At 50.6% G+C, this 20,711-nt stretch overlaps 1 protein-coding gene across 1 annotated transcript in view; it reads left to right on the top strand.

Annotated features, from left to right (window-relative positions):
* Positions 1-2,611: 2,611 nt before the first annotated feature.
* VCP (valosin containing protein) overlaps positions 2,612-20,711 on the top strand; it is a 120,248-nt gene continuing 102,148 nt past the window's right edge. The window contains exons 1-3 of the mRNA XM_075327012.1: positions 2,612-2,827; positions 12,563-12,674; positions 13,192-13,364. Coding sequence (XP_075183127.1) covers positions 2,811-2,827; positions 12,563-12,674; positions 13,192-13,364 — 302 coding nt within the window. The 5' untranslated portion in view covers positions 2,612-2,810. The remainder of the gene's footprint in view (positions 2,828-12,562; positions 12,675-13,191; positions 13,365-20,711) is intronic.

Genomic DNA, 20,711 nt, shown 5'->3' with positions numbered 1-20,711 from the left:
TGCAGCCATCAGCAGCCCTGTGACGCTATCATGGGGCGCTAATGTGATACCATGACAGCACCGGGTCAGGTGATGGACTCTGACACTGTCATGAGTCACTTCCTGTGCTTGCTCATCACGAAGGACCCCATCTGCAAGGAGTTTCTATGTTCTCCCTGTGTTTCTGTGGGTTTCCTCCCACAATACAGATTTGGAGGGAAGTAGACTGTGAGCCCCAATGGGGACAGTGATGATGATGTCTGTAAATAATGGCACTATATAAGCGAGCAAAATAAATACAGGCACCTAGTAGAATATACACTGGAGATCAAAATTAGAGATCAATGTATGATCACTTGCTTTTTTCAAAAATAATGTAATCTACATCGATCAACATTTGACGTTTTTTGGTAAGGGGTACACCATGCCACTAGAACAGGGTTTTACAAAAGATCCAAAGATTATCAACATAAAACCTTTATTTTGCCCAAAACGTGATAATCATAATTAGAGAACAGCAATGACTGTAGCACAGAGAAAGAATATAACTAAATTTTCTGAAGGTAACAATAGTCACCAATCAGTAGGACATGTACAGGCCTTTGCTGTGAATGACTTCCGCACATCTGCGGCCACAGGACATCATTAGTCTCTCACACTGCTCTGGTGTGATTTTGGTCCACTCTTCTTTCAGTCTCTTCCACAGTCCTTTGACTGTTGTGGTTTTTGTGGCCATAACTTTGTCACCAAGGATTTTCCAGAGGTTTTCTACTGGGTTTAGATCAGGACTCTGGGCTGTGGCCATTTCATTGTTTCAATATTTGCTGTTTCAAGGAACTGTCTTACCCATTTTGCTGTGTGACAGGGGACATTGTCTTGCATGAAAATTGCTGGCTTATTGATGGATGAACGCAAGTAAGGAACCAGGTATTGTGGAACAAGATTATGATACACACTTGCATTAACTCTGCCATGTAGCTGTATGAGAGGTCCAACTGCTACCACAGAAATCATTCCCCAAACCATGACACTTCCTCTCCCACCTTTCACTGACTTCTTAACACACTATGGGTTCAGTCTTTCTTCAGTTTGTCAATGGAACATGTTTTACATGTTTACATCCATACATGCTCCTCGCAAAAGCTGAGTCTAGCCTTTTGATTCTTTCTGCTAATGAGAGGTTTGGTCACTGCAGAGTTGGCTTTCAGTCCAAATGCTCTTAAATGTCGTGACCCTTATGACGAGACAGATCCTTACCCTCTTCACTGCTGAGCAATGCCAGCTGCAGTATTGAAACGATTACCCATGGAGAGTCTCCGCATTATCCTGTCCTCTTTTGCGAGGGTGACCAGCCTTCTTGGGGGGCTTGAAAGAGTTTGTGATGTTGTAAAGATGAAATATTCACGAAATCACAGACTTAGAACGACCAACTTCCCTTGCTATGGCGGATAGGGTCACCCTTTGGCCTTCATCTGTACAACCTGCTGCTGGAGGGTTTCAGTCACTTTGGAACGACACACCATTTTTGCAAAGTCAATGCAAACTGGAAAGTGAGGCTGCCAGTTACATAGGGTTTGTCAGATAATTAAGGAAATAAGCACCAGGTGCCAGAATGACACCAATAACTTGCAGGAATCTGAAAGTGTTCTCTAATTTTGGTCCATGTTCTTTTTCATTTATCTCATTTATATTTTTATTATGTGTTTATGAAATAAGCGGAAAATTCTGCGAGTTTCCTCATGTCAGGATATAATCGAATAGGACGAAACAATGGCCGCAACATTTAGATTATGTGTTGTTCTCCAATTTTGGTCTCAAGTGTAGAACGAGTGTCGGCAGTCGCAGGTCCAAGTCCCCTAGGAAATTTTTTTTTTTTTAAGTGAAAATAAACATTTTTTAAAAATCTTAATGTTACTTTTCCCTGTTTAAAAATCGTACATTTACGTCATTGAACCCGTGCGATAAACGTTGTGAAAAAATTAAAGTGACGCTCGTTTTCCAGTTTTCGCTCATCACTAAAAACGCAGAACAGATGATGAGAACTTCTTCCGCCCCAGACATGGCGGTAATAAAAACCGCAGCGCGTCACGGAATAAAACCCCAAACGTCTCGCACGGCTCCGGACACGAAGAATAAAGGTAAGGGTCTCGATAAACAGCGACACAAAGTGATCACTGGGGTCAGAGTTCAGCCGCCATTGAGGAAAAAATCACCACAGAATGGCGGAGGCCCCATACACAGCGCCAGCACCATGACTAATCACTGCTGTGCGGCTGCTCCTTACACCGACAGGTTTTCCGGCCGATGTTTGATTGTCAGGCGCCGCAGCCAATCACCTACAGCCAGATAACCGTTTCCTCCAACCACAGAATTTGCTTTCACTACCTTTAGCCTGAAAGCATCGTTAAGCCACACCTTTTAGCATCATTCTCAGCCAATCAGAGGAAGAAGATTTCTTGTTGCTAGGCAGCTCTTTCTCGCCAACCAATAGAAGGCGGTTACCCGGTAAGACTCGTAGGGCGGGCTTTGTGTCACGTGACCCCGGTGCCATCCCCGCCTCCTAATCTTTTGGCAACTCCTGATTGGGCGCCTGTATTTGCACGCATGCGCCTTGGCAGTGGATGACGCAGCTCTTTGCCGTGCCGCAAGCTCCTCCCCCCGCCGCAGTCAGACAGTCACACAGTGAGAGAGACTCACACCGGGCGCCTAACGTTCACCGCCTGCGTGTACCGGAGTCAGGGGGCGGAGCAGCCAGCAGAAGCGAAGAATCCCGGGACTCGTCACCATCCAGCTCGTCAGCCGCGGCGGGGCGCACGGCCCGGACACTGAGGATGGCTTCCGGATCTGAGTAAGTGAGGGGCGCCGGTAGGCCGCGCCAGGGGACAGCAGGCCGGGGCCTATTTTACTGACTCATCCCTGTGAGGGGCCGGACGTGCGGCCGCTCTGCGCGCTGTTCGGGGCTGGCTCCACTGAGGCCTAGTCATCCCGGCCTGCAGCATCCTGCTGTGTCATGTAGGCCCGGGGCCCGCACGAGAGGGAGCGAGGGCCCGCACCAGGGTCTGCGAGGGCCCGCACCAGGGTCTGCGAGGGCCCGCACCAGGGTCTGCGAGGGCCCGCACCAGGGTCTGCGAGGGCCCACACCAGGGTCTGCGAGGGCCCGCACGAGAGGGAGCGAGGGCCCGCACCAGGGTCTGCGAGGGCCCGCACCAGGGTCTGCGAGGGCCCGCACGAGAGGGAGCGAGGGCCCGCACGAGAGGGAGCGAGGGCCCGCACCAGGGTAAGCTAGGACCCTGGGGGCCACCCATTGTGTTCTCACAGTATTGGGGGGGGGGGATTGGATACCATTAGTACCATCAGTAATTTGTGCCCAGTGTATGGAGCCCTGTGCCGGCAACCGTGGCTCCTCTTGTGATTAGCCGGCCTGGTGTGAGACATTTGACCTCCTGCCGGGCCACCTAATCAACTGAAGAGTGGTGGATGGAGGAGGAGCTGTGCCGGTCCAGCGAGCACAGGTCACTGACGGCCAAAGGACTGAGTCCCGCTAATCCATCCCTTTCAACTCTGATTCTATACTGAGCCCAGGACCACAGCATCATCACGTCTGGTCCAGATACAAAGCACCAGAGCCATTTCTTTCATAATGTAATCAGTTAAGAGAAGCTGCTGCCAGATTTGTCTTCCTAGTAACACGTGCACGCTCCGCAGAGCCGAGTGTGCTTGTGTCTAGGAATTCAGGAGATATGCTTTCCAGCTGAACACTATTCCATTCACAAAATACACGATTACTGGTCGCCGAAGGTAACTGTGACCCCTGACCATCCAGAGAACAGGCAGTGATCTCCTCATTTGGCACTTGATTACATTAGTCTGGGGCACCTCTTGTGGTTACTAGACTCCTTGCTATCATGACTTAGTCGGTGGCCTAGTAAGCACTAGAGGCGCCTAGGATGCTGACATTCGAGTGGCAGCTGAGGAGGCTCGTACTGCACTGGTCCCGCCGCCACTGTGTACTGAAGTAGATGTAGTGTGAATATTGTGTTTTCATCTTAGGTAGAGAATTCCAGAACTCATGTGTCCTTTGATAAGGTGTCATCGTGGGCCATAGACATGAGATTTATCGTCAGACCATTGGTATTGGTAGCTGACAATCTGACGTCTATGGTGGTCAAACCACTTGTGGCAGATGTGAATAGTATAAGCAGGATGTACAGATAAGTATCTCCTACTTGTGGTCAGCCTAAAGCTGGTCATAACATGAGACTATCCTTCCAAGTGCCCCACACACAATTGCTCATACAGGAGTCGGCCATCCTTCCAACTGCCCATACTTCCAACTGCCCATACAGGTGGCAGCTATCCTTCCAGCTGTACCACACACAACTGCTCATGCCGGAGGTGGCTATCCTCCAATTGCTCCACACACAACTTCCCATACAGGAGGCAGTTATCCTCCAACCACTTTACACTCAACTCACCATAGAGGAGTTGGCTATCCTTCCAAATGCCCCACACACAACTCATACAGGAGGCTGCTATCCTTCCAAGTGCACCACACACAATTGCTCATACAGGATGCAGCTATCCAACTGCTTTACACCCAACTCACCATACAGGAGGCGGCTATCCCTCCAACTGCCCCAGACAACACTCCTTATTCATGAGGCGGCTATCCCTCCAACTACCCCAGACACCACCACTCATACAGGAGGCGGCTATCCCTCCAACTGCCACACATACAACTCCCCATACAGGAGGCGGCTATCGCTCCAACTGCCACACATACAACTCCCCATACAGGAGGCGGCTACCCCTCCAACTGACACACATGCAACTCCCCATACAGGAGGTGGCTATCACTCCAACTGCCACACATACAACTCCCCATATCCCTACTACTGACCCACACATGACTGCCCATACAGGAGGCGGCTGTCCCTCCAACTGCCCCACACAACACTCCTTATACAGAAGGCGGCTATCCTTCCAACTGCCCCACACAACACTCCTTATACAGAAGGCGGCTATCCTTCCAACTGCCCCACACAACACTCCTTATACAGAAGGCGGCTATCCTTCCAACTGCCCCACACAACACTCCTTATACAGGAGGCGGCTATCCTTCCAACTGCCCCACACAACACTCCTTATACAGAAGGCGGCTATCCTTCCAACTGCCCCACACAACACTCCTTATACAGGAGGCGGCTATCCTTCCAACTGCCCCACACAACACTCCTTATACAGAAGGCGGCTATCCTTCCAACTGCCCCACACAACACTCCTTATACAGGAGGCGGCTATCCTTCCAACTGCCCCACACAACACTCCTTATACAGGAGGCGGCTATCCTTCCAACTGCCCCACGCAACACTCCTTATACAGGAGGCGGCTATCCCTCCAACTGCCCCACGCAACACTCCTTATACAGGAGGCGGCTATCCTTCCAACTGCCCCACGCAACACTCCTTATACAGGAGGCGGCTATCCTTCCAACTGCCCCACGCAACACTCCTTATAAAGGAGGCGGCTATCCTTCCAACTGCCCCACGCAACACTCCTTATACAGGAGGCGGCTATCCTTCCAACTGCCCCACGCAACACTCCTTATACAGGAGGCGGCTATCCTTCCAACTGCCCCACGCAACACTCCTTATACAGGAGGCGGCTATCCTTCCAACTGCCCCACGCAACACTCCTTATACAGGAGGCGGCTATCCTTCCAACTGCCCCACGCAACACTCCTTATACAGGAGGCGGCTATCCTTCCAACTGCCCCACGCAACACTCCTTATACAGGAGGCGGCTATCCTTCCAACTGCCCCACGCAACACTCCTTATACAGGAGGCGGCTATCCTTCCAACTGCCCCACGCAACACTCCTTATACAGGAGGCGGCTATCCTTCCAACTGCCCCACGCAACACTCCTTATACAGGAGGCGGCTATCCTTCCAACTGCCCCACGCAACACTCCTTATACAGGAGGCGGCTATCCTTCCAACTGCCCCACGCAACACTCCTTATACAGGAGGCGGCTATCCTTCCAACTGCCCCACGCAACACTCCTTATACAGGAGGCGGCTATCCTTCCAACTGCCCCACGCAACACTCCTTATACAGGAGGCGGCTATCCTTCCAACTGCCCCACGCAACACTCCTTATACAGGAGGCGGCTATCCTTCCAACTGCCCCACGCAACACTCCTTATACAGGAGGCGGCTATCCTTCCAACTGCCCCACGCAACACTCCTTATACAGGAGGCGGCTATCCTTCCAACTGCCCCACGCAACACTCCTTATACAGGAGGCGGCTATCCTTCCAACTGCCCCACGCAACACTCCTTATACAGGAGGCGGCTATCCTTCCAACTGCCCCACGCAACACTCCTTATACAGGAGGCGGCTATCCTTCCAACTGCCCCACGCAACACTCCTTATACAGGAGGCGGCTATCCTTCCAACTGCCCCACGCAACACTCCTTATACAGGAGGCGGCTATCCCTCCAACTGCCCCACGCAACACTCCCCATACAGGAGGCGGCTATCCCTCCAACTGCCCCACGCAACACTCCCCATACAGGAGGCGGCTATCCCTCCAACTGCCCCACGCAACACTCCCCATACAGGAGGCGGCTATCCCTCCAACTGCCCCACGCAACACTCCCCATACAGGAGGCGGCTATCCTTCCAACTGCCCCACGCAACACTCCCCATACAGGAGGCGGCTATCCCTCCACGAGACAGCTGTCGGCTCGGCAGAGCATTCATGTGCTTTCCATGAGGAGAGAGCCGCTGTAATGTCTGTCACATACAGACTCCCTAAAGGCAAAAGCATCAGGTGTTGAAATTCAATCAGGCCGAATCTTTTCTCCCAAGACTTCATCTGTGGGGGGACAAATCTGAGTCCCCCACATGCATCAAATGGTTGGCCAGCCCACTCACCCAGTCACAGGCAGACAATCATGTGGGTCTTGTTTAATATAAAATTTGGGTTATTCCCGGCCCCACAAGATACATCTGAGCACTGTATCAGGACCGTCGTGAGGGGTCAGGCATGGGAGGACCTCTCTATACAGTGTAGGTGCCGCGCAGAGATCTGATATCTTGGTGTCATGTAATGGATCCTCTCTGGTTTCTTGTGCACATGTATCCAACCTGTCATTGTGTCTCCTTGTTACCTTCCTCCATGTATTATCAGCAGCATTACCCTATGTACAATTAATACTCAGGACTGGCACAATTTCTATAAAGTGCTGCCAAACATGAAGGAAATGGTAAAAATAAGTTGTAAAATTGGACAGGTCTTAGAAAACCCCTTCCTACTATACTACAGGAATTGATCACACGGCTCAGGCCGTTCTCTGCCCTTACACATAACGGGAGGAAGTGTTTCCAGCGTAAGGATCTGTAAACATGGCGGCCGGGAAGTGGGCACTATGGGCAGCTTCACCCTTTGGGTGCACCAAGTTATACCCATAGTCTGCTGCAGGTGTCGGAGTAACACAGCTATCTGATGTGCTTCTGTCCCTTATGTTAGAGGATCCGGCAAATGTCTCAGTGGCTTACACTTTGTGATGGGGCACAGCCCCTGCCATCAGCTGCCCCCCAATGTTGTCAGTGACCGGGGCATCGGTTACAAAGTCATTGATCAGCAGTGGCTATAACCTTAGAAGATATAACTGCTAATTACACAAGTATGCGCAGCACAGTCCCTACCACAGATGGGTTGGGTTTTTTTTACCCTCAATGGTCAAAATTCTCAGCTTGACCATGGGCTTTGCCATTTCTGCTTCCTCTGGGGAATGTTTCACATTAATATTGCACCAATAAAAACTGCCCTACAGACTGTGAAAGTGCACGGTACATGGCTACACGCATGGCACTTTTGGGTGCAGTTTTTGCGGTGTAGTAAAGTCCTCTGTTCTGCAGTCACCAGTAAACCTTGCACTTTGTGGGCTCTCGAGTTTCGTTGCCAGGTGGAGCACTCACTGTTTGTCATGGAGTGTATGAGCTGGGAGTGACCATTGCTGCATCTGCTCGGCCTTCACTTTCATTTCTTAGATGCAGTAACACAGCTAGACTTCTACTTCCCCCTCCTTTATCCTCCATGGCAGCAAGAAGCAACTTCACCCACCAAGCTGAGGAAATCTATCCCTGATGGGGGAGAGGAGGGGGGGGGGGCAGACAAAGCAAAGGTTATTCCCAACCTCCTGGGATCGCGTTATTATTGCTGCTGCTCTTGTGTGGTTGCTGGTAAAAGTCTCGGGGGTAAAGGTGCATTTACTCTGCACAATTATCGGGCACAAGGGTTTCTACCATCTGTGTAAATTGGACCTGCGCTGCCGAGAACAGTGGCAGCCTCTGCGTACTGAGCGATCTATTACTGATCGTTCTGTGGCCATATGTCCTAAGTAGGCTACTAAACGGCTGCAGATCAGAAATTAGGCTGTCCGTTGGCGGTCTTTTCATTCCGCACATTGCTCTACATCTTAAGGCCCTATACGCACTTACCGGTTTTTGCCGCGGTTTTGCTGCATGTTTCACTGCATGTTTTGTTCATAACATGCTGTGCGCACTATGCGGATTTTGACAGCTGCATGTTTTGCTGCGGGATTCCCGCAGCAAAAACAATTGCATGTCACTTCTTTTTTGCACGTCGCTGCGGCATTTCACTCCATTGACTGCAATGTAATCGTGAAATCCCGCAGAGAATAACGCAGGCAGCAAATTCTGTGCGGTTCATTGCATTTTCCTGCGTTATTCCCTGCGGTATTTCATGGTTTCGGGACATAATGTTCATCACTGCCTGCGTTTTGCAGGGAAGTGATGTCATTATGACAGGAAGAGGAAGCGGAGCAGAGAGTAAACACACACAGATCACACACAGACATATAGAATGCACATAGAAATCAAACGGACATATAAAAATAAAAAAAAACGTGTGCTCCGCTGTATTTTTACCATCCAGCCGAGGTAAACACACAGTGGCGGCCCGGTATTCTCAGGCTGGGGAGGGCGAGGTTCAGGGTTAATGCCCCCCCCCTCCCACAGCCGAGAATATCAGCCCGCAGCTGCCCCGGGACTGTCGTATCCATTATGCGGCAGTCCCGGAGTGTCCCGGCTCTTCCTGTTGCCGTGATGCGGTGGCAATCAGGGTAATAATGAGTTAATGGCAGCGCATCGCGGCCACTATGTCCAGGCTTTAATCATGTCAGCGTCTGAGACAGCTTTCATGATTTAACCTGTAAGTAAAGTGAATAAACACAAACACCGAAAAATCCTTTATTTTAAATAAAACACAAAAAAGCCCCCTCTTTCACCATTTTATTAAACACACACCCTTCCCCCCCCCCCCCCCCCAAACACAGCTCCGGCGTAATCCACCGAGGTCCCACGTCGCTTGCAACCAGCCACGACTGACACTGTACAGAATGCAGCCTCGTAACGAGCCTACAGAGAAGTGACCACAGGTCATTTCTTACGGCCAGTAATGTGAACACACTACCGCTCGGGAGAACTGCAGCGTGTCGATTGATCTGTCCTCTATCTATCGATCTATCCCTCTAAAGTGGATTCTGGTTCCTGATCCAGTTTTGATTAAAAAAAAAATAAGTAAATAAAACAAACTGTTCTTTGCTCACCTTCCCCAGGTCCAGATCGGAGTCTGCGCCCTCTGCTCTCGGTGTCTGTTCTTGTTTGCTGCACTGACGCCACACCGACAGAGCTGTCGTCAATCCGTGAGCTCAGCGGCTCGTGATGTCTTTTTGGGCAGAACCTTTGAGCTCACTGGTTGACGTGACGTCTGCGTGCAGGCAATAACAAACACCAAGAGCAGCATCAGAGGCTCTGTCTGTGTTGGAGGGAGGGGGCAGGGGTTGCTGCCTGGTGACGGGGTTTTCAAAAACTGGAAAACCCCTTTAATATATCACTTGGTCAAGTTGTTTTTATCATTAATATTGTAATAGGATGGGGCATACCCTCCAGTCTCTCTTCCTTACTCTGTGGGGGCTCAATGACTACCCTATTGTCAGTACATAGTGTTGTGTTCACCCAGATGTAGGAAATATAAGTGGGTCCTTGTAAATCCATATGTCAGGTAATGTACGGTAACTGTAGATCTAGAGGTCAGAACTCTTATATAGGACAAGTCTTAGTGTGAATCTGTCTCCCGTTTTCTGGAGCGCTGTGTAGTGACGTCACTATCGGAGCGGCGCTGGTCTCTGCTCGCCGGCTTCTCTCCTTACAATGCACACAGACAGTGCGCTCTCTTGCCGACTTATCACTTCTCATCAGAGCAAGCGAGAGAGTGCACTGTCACTGTCCCCCAAGACGAACAGTGCACAGTGACAAGATCCTGCGGTGAAAACATTGGCATTTACAAATGACACATGCTCAGTAGCACCAGGACTAGCCCAGCCCCTGAGACGGCTGTCACTGATGACTCTTCCTTTCAAGGATGGTCAGATGCTTCGGCAGTGACTGGAGCCTCTGCCCCTGATGACGACTTGTTTGAGTATCCCAGCATGCATTTGGGTTTCTCAAACAAATCGTCATCAAACAGGAAGTAATAAAAAAAAAGCCAAAGAGATAAAGTAGTGAGGGAAGGATCGGGACTTAGAGTATATTAGAAAAAAGAGCAGATTATGATATTAGAGGCCTAGGTTTAAAATAAATGTTGGTTTTGGATGATCTCTTTAATAAAAAAACTGCTGCAGGAGTCTAGAGCCAGCAGCGAGTTTATAGCCCTGGTCACTCCTGAGTTAGCGCATTTCTAGGTTGTGTTCATATGTTGCATTTTTGCAGATTTTTTTTTTAATGCGAATCAAGGCCCTGTGCGCACGCTGCGGATTTTGCTGAAGGAATGCTGCAGAAAATGTTTATAATCTTTCTGCAGTCATTCCCCAGCAAAACCTATGGGGATTAAAAAATGCTGTGCACACTGCGTTTTTTTGGCACTGCGGGTTTTGCGGCGGAATTTTCGTTGTGGATTTAATGAGCATGTCACTTCTTTTCCGCAGGTACCTGTGTGTTTTGCATAGATAATGGTATAAAATCTGTGGAAAAACCGCGGTAAATCTGTATGCGGGTGCGGTAATTTTCAGAGTCTGTGGAATTTTCTTAAGAAAAATCCATTTTCTAGTGCGCACAGGGCCTTTTAGGCTATGTGTCCACGGTAGAATGTACCTGCGGATTTTTCTGCGTGAAAATCCGCAACTTTCGTGGCAAATCCGCACCCGCGGATTTGCCGCAGATTTTGATGCGGATTTCTTTTTTTTTTTTTCCCCATTCTATACCCAAAATCCGCAACAAAATCCGCAACAAATAATTGACATGCTGCAGATTTTTCCCATCAAAATCCGCAGCGGAAAAATCCGCAGCATGGACACGGCATTTCCAAAATGCCATTGAAATGGCTTGGAAGTGCCGCTGCTGCAGATTTTCGGGAAATCCGCGGCAAAATCCGCAGCGTGGGCACATAGCCTTAAAGCTGTTTTTTACAGTACCAGCTAAGTCTAGGTTCACATTTCTGTTGTTTTGCATCAGTCACAATCCGTCGTCTTGAGGAATTACAGTATCCTGCAAAATATTTTGTAGGAATCCAGTTTTTCCCCATAGACTTCTATTAGTGACGGATTGCGACTGACGACCTTGCGTTGCATCCGCTGCGTCGCGGTCAGTAGTTTTTTAACTGACCGCCGGGCGGGAGAAACGCAGAATGTAACGTTTTTCGGGCCGTCAAATTTAACGCACCGCGCAGGAATCCGTCGCCATCCGTCACACTTGTAATGTATGTCTATGGTGCTGGAGTCCGTCGTAATCCGTCTTACGACGGAACCCAGCTCTGGATTCCGTCATGCTCTACTGAGCATGCCCAGCATGTTTGGCACACCCACTGGGCTGTCCCAAACACAAACGGATCATGACTGATCCGTCAAAAAACGGACGCCCAGCGGATGTAACGGACGCGATGGATCAGTTTTTTCACAGGATTCCTGTGAAAGGAATCCTGTGAAAAACACATCCGTTGCATCAGTTGACATCTAAAAAACAACTGATCCGTCACTGACGGACCTGATGGATTTAATACAATGGAAATGTGAACCTAGCCAAAGGCTCTGAGACGTCAGAAATCTCCTGCAAACTCTTGCTTTTTTTTTTTCTGACTGAAATAGAAAACTGCTGCTTTTTTTTTTTTTTTTTTTTTTTTTAAACTGCAGCATGTCGATTATTTCAGTGTTTTTTCCACCATAAAAAGCAATGAGAAAGTGAAAAAACATAACAGTTGCTTTTCTGGTGAATGATACTAACTATTAAACGTGCTGTAAACAATTAATACACATCTGCACCAAAAATACAGCAAAACTTGTTTTTTATTAGCAGCTTTTTTTTTTTTACTGCCTCAGTAGGTTTTGGCTGCAAAAAATACAAAAACAAAAAGCAAGGTGTGAACATGGCCTTATAGCTACTCAGAGGGCACAAAAGTGCGAGGACTCTCCAGTTAGACTCCACCTGTAACATGTTAGTATGGCCCGGCCACAGAAATGACATTGAGGTCTCATTTTGCTTTGTTTCTTTCCCATACAGATCTAAAGGCGATGACTTATCCACTGCAATTCTTAAGCAGAAGAGCCGACCAAATCGGTTGGTTGTAGATGAAGCGATCAATGAAGACAACAGCGTGGTCTCCCTGTCCCAGGTATGTGGAGGCTTCCCATGGTTTGTGTCATACAATCTGAGAAGAGGCACAGTATAAGGACAATCTCTCGATCTGCCTTTATCTGGGGTATGATTGTAGGTTAAGGCCATGTCACACACAGCGACAACGACGTCGCTGCTAAGTCGCCATTTTCTGTGACGTAGCAGCGACCTTGCCGTCGTCGTCGCTGTGTGTGACATCTAACAACGATCAGACCCCTGCTGCGAGATCGCTGCTCGTACTTGAATGTCCCAGTTCATTTTTTGATTGCTGCTATCCCACTGCGCCACACGAATCCTTGTGTTTGACACCGTAGCAACGACGATCGCAACGACGCTGAAGGCAGTGACATGGGCCTGAAGACCGTCGAGGTCATGATCGCTGCTGCGTCGTTGCTTAAAACATGTTTGACAGCTCACTAGCGATCATGTAAGGTCGTTGTTACGTCACAGAAAATGGTGACGTAACAGCGACGTCGCTGTCGTTGTGTGTGACTCCAGCTTTACTGCTTTTACAGGGTAAGATGGATGAACTTCAGCTCTTCCGAGGGGACACTGTGCTTCTAAAGGGAAAGAAGAGGCGAGAAGCTGTGTGCATTGTCCTGTCTGATGACACCTGCTCAGATGAGAAGATCCGCATGAACAGGGTCGTCCGTAATAACCTGCGAGTGCGGCTTGGCGATGTAATAAGGTAAGTCAGATAAGTTCTGTGGGGCGGTGAACGCCAGCGGGTACTCCTTCGGCCACGTACGGTACCTCACATCACGGCTGGTGCGCTTTGGTTGTTCACGGCATTCTCTGTTAATTTTAGTTAATAAAAATCCATATTGTTTCTTGGTTTTGACGTCAATAGTCAGATAGGAATATAAATGGCAATAGCTCAGTCATGTGCAGGAACATTGTACCTTATTAATCTACAATCAGTCTAGCACTGAAGGGAGGGACTGGGAGCCATTTTTATATCCTTTACAAGTAACTAGGGCAGATAATGCTCCTGAGTGCTCCATTAGAAAGGTCATGGTCATTTGATGTCATTTGGTGGATGAGCCTAGTGTGCGTTTCTTCCCACAGACTCCGTGCTGAGGGTAATAATGACAGAATTATATTATCAGGTCCCCGGCATGTGTAGATGAAGAATTTCTATACCCCGGGGACGATGCATGGAGACTAGTCTTTAGACGAGGCCACTGGTGTTTTTGCCTCTTAAATGGAATCTGTCAGCAGGCTTTTGTTATGTAATCTGAGAACAACATAATGTAGGGGTTAAACACATTGACTTCCGGGATGTAACTTACTAGGGTGTGAGCTGTTGTTTCCACAGAATGAGTGTTTTAACACTAAGTGGTAATCGCTTCCTGGACTACAGTGCACGTGATCCCTATTCCAACTATGACCCCCTCCTATGATGAGCAGCTCACTGTCAACAGACCATGTACACAGCTGTGGTGTGGGTGTGCTTAGCTTTCTGAGCTCTGCTACATGTAAAACCTCGATTGTGTCACAATCACTGAACTCCGTAAACTAAGTGATACATTGTTGCATTCAGGGTCTCTTTTCCTACATTTTCTATGCTACTCTGAGCTGAGTTATCAAAAACGTGATGACAGATTCCCTTTAATGAATTTGGAGCATCTTTTCGGGTGTTACTGCACCAGAATCGGACATAACGCCAGTTTATACATTAATCAGGGGACATTTAGTCACTGAACTCAGGAAGCAAATAAGGACAAAAACTCCCTAGTAATGCCAGTGCACGTAATGATAGATATACGGAAATAGAAGGGTCTTTCTGGGGAAAACTTGCAAGTAATGTGGCAAAAAGAAGTCCACAACTGACTTATCTGCTGCGTGTAAACCCTTAGGACAGTCTGGATACAAGGCACGGCCGGGGCTCAAGTAGGTTTATAATCCAATTCATAAAGAGAAACTTTGCAATTTGTAATAGAAAAGTGATGTATCGGTCCTAACAGACACACCTGTGTGAAGTAGTAATTCTGAAGAAGGAGCGCTGCAGAGAAGCCGAGCACCAGCGCTATGTGCAGTGTAAGGGCTCGGACCCGATAAGACCATGCAGAGCTGCGATTTTTGTTGGTTTTTCTCAGTTCGCCAGAACTTCTTCTACCTTTCCTCCATGCAGTCCTTGTGTCTGTAACAGTTCTGTGCCTTAGAACTTAATGGCGAGTCAGTATGTTGTGTATTTTCACTTGACTCTTTGCAGTTCATTAAATCCTTCACGACAGAGGACATACCAGTACGTCCTTGGCCGTGCCTGTCCCAGTGAGCCTGCAGTTATCCCCACATGTGTCTGCTGATCTGATCAGCCGACATGTCTGGATAACAGGCGCAGGTGCATCTCTGATTCTCCCGTGCCTTTTAACCCCTTAGATAGCTTTGTCAAACTCTGAACGCGCGCTCTAAATCTCTAAATTGCTTTGGCGGGGATTGTGCCATTCCCTGCCGCCATCGGCGGTCCCGTGACCCAATCACAGGGTGCCAATGGGTTGCCATCACAGCGTGGGGTCAGATAATGACCCCTGACGCTGTCATGACGTGTTTCCCGTAAATGGCGGCAGAGCACTGGCACTCACAGGAGATGAGCATTTTCTTTATCGTTCCTTTGGGAGACCCAGACCTTGGGTGTTTAGCTTCTGCCTCTGGAGGACACACCAAGTACTACACCTAAAAGTGTAGCTCCTCCCTCTGAGCTTATACACCCCCTGGTGAGCCAGTCACAGCCAGTTTATCGCTTTGTGTTCAGGAGGCATACATCCACACATGCATTCTCATATGATTTTTCTTTTGGATAAAGTTTGAAGAAGTGCGGGTCCACGTCTGGACTCCCGGCATATCCCTTCTCACCCCACTGTGTCGGCGGTGTTGTAAGGTTGATTTCCAAGGCCTGGAGCCTTACATGCCGTGCTCCTTCACCATCCCTCCTGGGCTCTGGATTGAAGTGGGAGCCAGCGCGGTCTCCATGCCTGGCAGGAGACCGGTCTCCGTCCACAGCCCCTTCAGGACCCTGCTGGACCGGAGCACTCATCCCCAGGGACCTGGCCCTGCGTCTCAGCAGCTAAGTACCTGAGACGTTCATATGTTGGGGGTCTATGTCCTTTATTGTATGGGGAGAGTGTGTTTGCCGTATTTGTTTTGGCATTTCCGGCGGGTCCTCTGGCTTTCGCCCGAGAACCGCGCCGATGGTGCCTGCGCGTCGGCCTCGCTGCTCAAATTTAGGCCCCGGCTTCGCCGGAGGCCTAGTTTCTGTAACCTGCCCTCGCATGTCACTCATGCAGAGGGACAAGCACGGCTCCTTCCGGCGGCCGTCCTACACAGAGGAGGGAGACTCCCTACTGCTTGTGCGTGACTCCTCCCCTGCAGGTCTCTATGGCCATCCAGATCCTGCTTTCCTACAGGGACGCCCCCGTCCCGCCCCCTCTCTTCGCTCCGGCGGCCATTTTCTTGGACATGGTTCTCTCTGCGCTGGGCCATCCTGCACTCTGCATCCCTGCTGAGGTGCTGTGCATTGGGAGTCCGGGCTTCGGGATCTGGAGGGCACACAACACCGCTTCCAGCGGTCTGGTAAGCCACAGCCGGTCTCTGGTTGTGGACCTCGGAATACACTCCCTGGGGTTCATTCTCTTTGGTAGAAGCTGTTTTCCCCACTCCAGCAGCATGCCTCACACGAGGAGCAAGGCTCTAAAGCTTTATACTGCATGCGCTGCATGTAAGCTCCTGCTGCCTGAGCCGAGCACCTATCCACATTGTGATGTCTGCTCTAACTTGGAGGTGCCACAGCCTGGAGTCTCACCCCCAGTGGTCTCTCAGGCTGCTTCTGCACCTGTGGCTGAACCCCCGGCCTGGGTAGAGTCCTTTTCTAGGTCTATCTCCCAGTCATTTGCTGAGTCCATGGGACTTCTGTCCAGGACTTTGATGAATATGCATCAGCCCCCTTCACAGGGTGCCTTGCGAAGGGTCCTTTAGGATCCCTATCCTCTGACCTCCGTCCACTGGAGCTCACAGAGGATTCATCATCAGGGCACAAACCCCGTCCTCCTAAGAGGAGCCTCAGGGTTTCCTCTCCCTCCTCATTCCGCGGCTCTGATTCAAGAGCTGACTCGCAGGATGAGGATGCCTTTACAGGGGGGTCGGAGGCTAACTCCATGTGCCCCATTGATCTTTCCGAGGGTGACTCAGAACTTAGTGACTTGATTGCTTCCATTAATTCTGTACTGGATCTCACTCCGCCAGTATCAGAGGAGCAACCCTCTATGGCAGAAAGCACCAGCTTACCTCGCCTAAGAGAGTAAAGAGTGTGTTCTTTAACCACTCCAGTTTTCAAACCGCTGTGACCAAACCCAGGGCCTGTCCTGACAAACGCTTCCCAAAGCGTGGTTCTGATGACCGTTTCCCCTTTCCACCTGAGGTGGTCAAGGCGTGGGCTCACTCCCCAAAGGTAGACCCTCCGGTGTCTAGGCTCTCAGCCCGGACCGTTGTGTCGGTGGCTGATGGCACTTCCCTTAGGGATGCCACTGACCGTCAGATTGACCTTCTGGCCAAATCCGTGTATGAAGCGGCGGGGGCCGCGTTTTCCCCAACTTTTGCAGCAGTGTGGGCCCTCGAAGCCATCTCTGCTTCTCTAGAGGAGATGCATTCCCTCACCAGAGAATCTATGCCCGAGATGGTTGCCTTAACTTCTCAAGCTTCAGTTTTCTTTGTCGCTCCATTGGGAGACCCAGACAATTGGGTGTATAGCTTCTGCCTCTGGAGGCCACACAAAGTATTACACTTTTAAAAAAGTGTAACCCCTCCCCTCTGCCTATACACCCTCCCGTGGACCACGGGCTCCTCAGTTTTATGCTTTGTGTGGAAGGAGGCACACATCCACTCATGCATTCTCATACATAGTTATGACGGATGGAAGAAAAGAGGACCCCGATGGGGTCCCCGGCATGTTCCCTTCTCACCCCACTATGTCGGCGGTGTTGTTAAGGTTGAGGTACCCATTGCGGGTACGGAGGCTAGAGCCACATGCCGTCTCCTTCACCATCCCTTATGCGGCTCTGGGAGAAGTGGGATCCTAAGCGGTCATCCACGTGCTGGGACCGTGCTCCATCCGCAGCCCCTGGTGGAACCTGCCGGTCCGGAGCTGCTTCATCCCCAGGGACCGGGCCCTGCAACTTGAAAGTACTCTGTGTCCCCATGTGTGGACTGTACAGGGAGGGAGGTCGCTCCTTCTCCCCGGAAGCCGCGGTAGTTCCGTCCGTTGTTTTTTCGGCGAACTTCCGCGCCGACCGTGCCTGTCGGGCACGGCCTTAAATTTAGTACCCGGCTTCACCGCGGCCTAGTCGCCCAAAATCCCGCCCCCGGGCCTGCCTGTCAGGGGTAAGGGCGGGATTACCGACATGACGTCGGCTCTGAGGGCTGGAGCATCTTTGCATGTCTCCCCCCACCCTCATTGACCACTTTGGGACTCCAGATTCCCGCTCTTTGCTGGCGCCGCCCTCGGCTCCGCTCCCCCCCTGAGAGCTCCGGCAGCCATTTTTACATTCTGCCGGTGGATGCTACTCAGCAGCAACGCTCTGCAGCTCTGGGGGATCCAAGACAGGGAATCTGGAGGACACACTCCGCTCGTTAGCGGTCGGTAAGCCACACCGGTCACCCGGTGTTGGTCCCCATTGGGTGCCGGGATATATATATATATATATATATATATATATATAATATATATATATATATATATATATATATATATATATATATATATATCTCTGTTCGGAAAGGCTGTATACCCTTTTCCCATATACCCTCAGTGGTCACTCTCCTATGAGACAACAGCATGTCGTCCACAAGGAGCAAAGCTACTAAGGCACAGACTTTTCTTTGTCGCTCCATTGGGAGACCCAGACAATTGGGTGTATAGCTTCTGCCTCCGGAGGCCACACAAAGTATTACACTTAAAAGTGTAAAGCCCCTCCCCTTCTGCCTATACACCCCCCCGTGTATCACGGGCTCCTCAGTTTTTATGCTTTGTGCGAAGGAGGCACACATGCACGCATAGCTCCACAATTTAGTCAGCAGCAGCTGCTGACTATTTCGGATGGAAGAAAAGTGGGCCCATATAGGGCCCCCAGCATGCTCCCTTCTCACCCCACTCTGGTCGGCGTTGCGGTTAAGGTTGAGGTACCCATTGCGGGTACATAGGCAGGAGCCAACATGCTGTTTTCCTTCCCCATCCCTGCAGGGCTCTGGGTGAAGTGGGATCCTAATCGGTCTCCAGGCACTGGGACCGTGCTCCCTCCGCAGCCCCTGGGGAATCTGCTGGACAGGAGCTGGGTATCGTCAGGGACAAGGCCCTGCTACTGTGAGGTACTCTGTGTCCCCTTGGGGACAGCGCATGGAGCGCTTGTCATACACGCTGCAGCACTGCTGGGTGTGTTAGTGCGCCGGGACTACCGCGCTGACCGCGCTTGTTTGCCGGCCGCGCTTATAACTTTAGTCCCCGGCTTTTGCGGCCTAGTACTGCATATTCCCGCCCCCGGGCCTGTCAGTCAGGGGAAGGGAGGGACGCTGCACTGGACGTCAGCGCTGAGGGCTGGAGCATACTTTGTATCCTCCTCCCCCCTCACTGAGCACAGTGGGACACCAGATTCCCGCACTTTCTTGGGCACGCCCACGGCCCCCTCCTCCTCACAGAACGCTGGCAGCCATTCCTGTCAGCACTTCTGAAGCTAGAGAGGAGAGACAAACGGCTCTGGGAGATCCAGGCAGGGAATCTGGTGGTCACACAACCGCTTTGGGCGGTCGGTAAGCCACACCTGTTTCTAGGTGCTGGCCCCCCTGGGTGCCGAAGTGTATATATATAGGTTTATATGCTATACATTTACTCTGTATGGTCGCACTGGTTTTTGGCTATATACCCTCCCAGATTGTACTCAGAGGAGACAACAGCATGTCGTCTGCAAATTGCAAGGGTGCCAAAGCACAGGCTTACTTTGCAACCTGTACCTCATGTGCGGCTATGCTACCTGCAGGTTCCACCTACCCTCATTGTGTGCAATGCTCGGCACCTATGGTACTTACTCAGCCGGAGCCTCAGCCACTAGTGGGACCCTCGGCCCAGGTAGAAACACCGGCTGCCACTGTCCAGGTGACAGGGACGGAGTTTGCAGTATTCGCTGACAAACTTTCTGAGACTATGGATAAATGGTCTGCTAAGATACTAGAAGCTTTGCAGTCCAGACCTGTAACACAGGCCCCGGGCACTGTTGAATCATTGACCCCAGGCCCCCCTCGGTTGGAGCAGCAAAGTGCTCCTGGGGTGACTCATAGGTCTCAAGGTGAGGTCTCTGACACGGACCGCAGTCCCAGACCACCTAAGCGGGGTCGCTGGGAGCTTCCCTCGACTTCATCACACTGCTCAGGGTCTCAGCAGGAGGACTCTCTAGAGGATGAAGCGGAGGGGGCAGATCAGGACTCTGATCCTGAAGCCGCTCTCAACCTAGATACACCAGAAGGGGACGCCATAATGAACGACCTTATAGCGTCCATCAATCAGGTGTTGGATCTTTCTCCCCCAGCTCCTCCAATTGAGGAGTCAGCTTCTCAGCAGGAGAAATTCCGTTTTAGGTTTCCCAAGCGTACAATGAGTATGTTCCTGGATCACTCCGATTTCAGAGAGGCAGTCCAGAAACACCGAGCTTGTCCAGATAAGCGCTTTTCTAAGCGCCTTAAGGACACACGTTATCCCTTCCCCCCTGACGTTGTCAAGGGTTGGGCTCAGTGTCCCAAGGTGGATCCTCCAGTCTCCAGACTGGCGGCTAGATCCATAGTTGCAGTGGAAGATGGGGCTTCACTCAAAGATGCCACTGACAGACAGATGGAGCTCTGGTTGAAATCCATCTATGAGGCTATCGGCGCGTCCTTTGCTCCGGCATTCGCAGCCGTATGGGCGCTCCAAGCTATCTCAACTTGTCACTCGCAGATTAATGCAGTCACACGTGCCTCTGCTCCGCAGGTGGTGTCATTAACCTCTCAGGCGTCG

Source organism: Anomaloglossus baeobatrachus, chromosome 1, assembly GCF_048569485.1.
Source record: "Anomaloglossus baeobatrachus isolate aAnoBae1 chromosome 1, aAnoBae1.hap1, whole genome shotgun sequence".
Taxonomy (NCBI): Eukaryota; Metazoa; Chordata; class Amphibia; order Anura; family Aromobatidae; genus Anomaloglossus; species Anomaloglossus baeobatrachus.
Note: the sequence above shows the minus strand (reverse complement) of the source record. Positions and strands in the feature narration are given on the sequence as shown.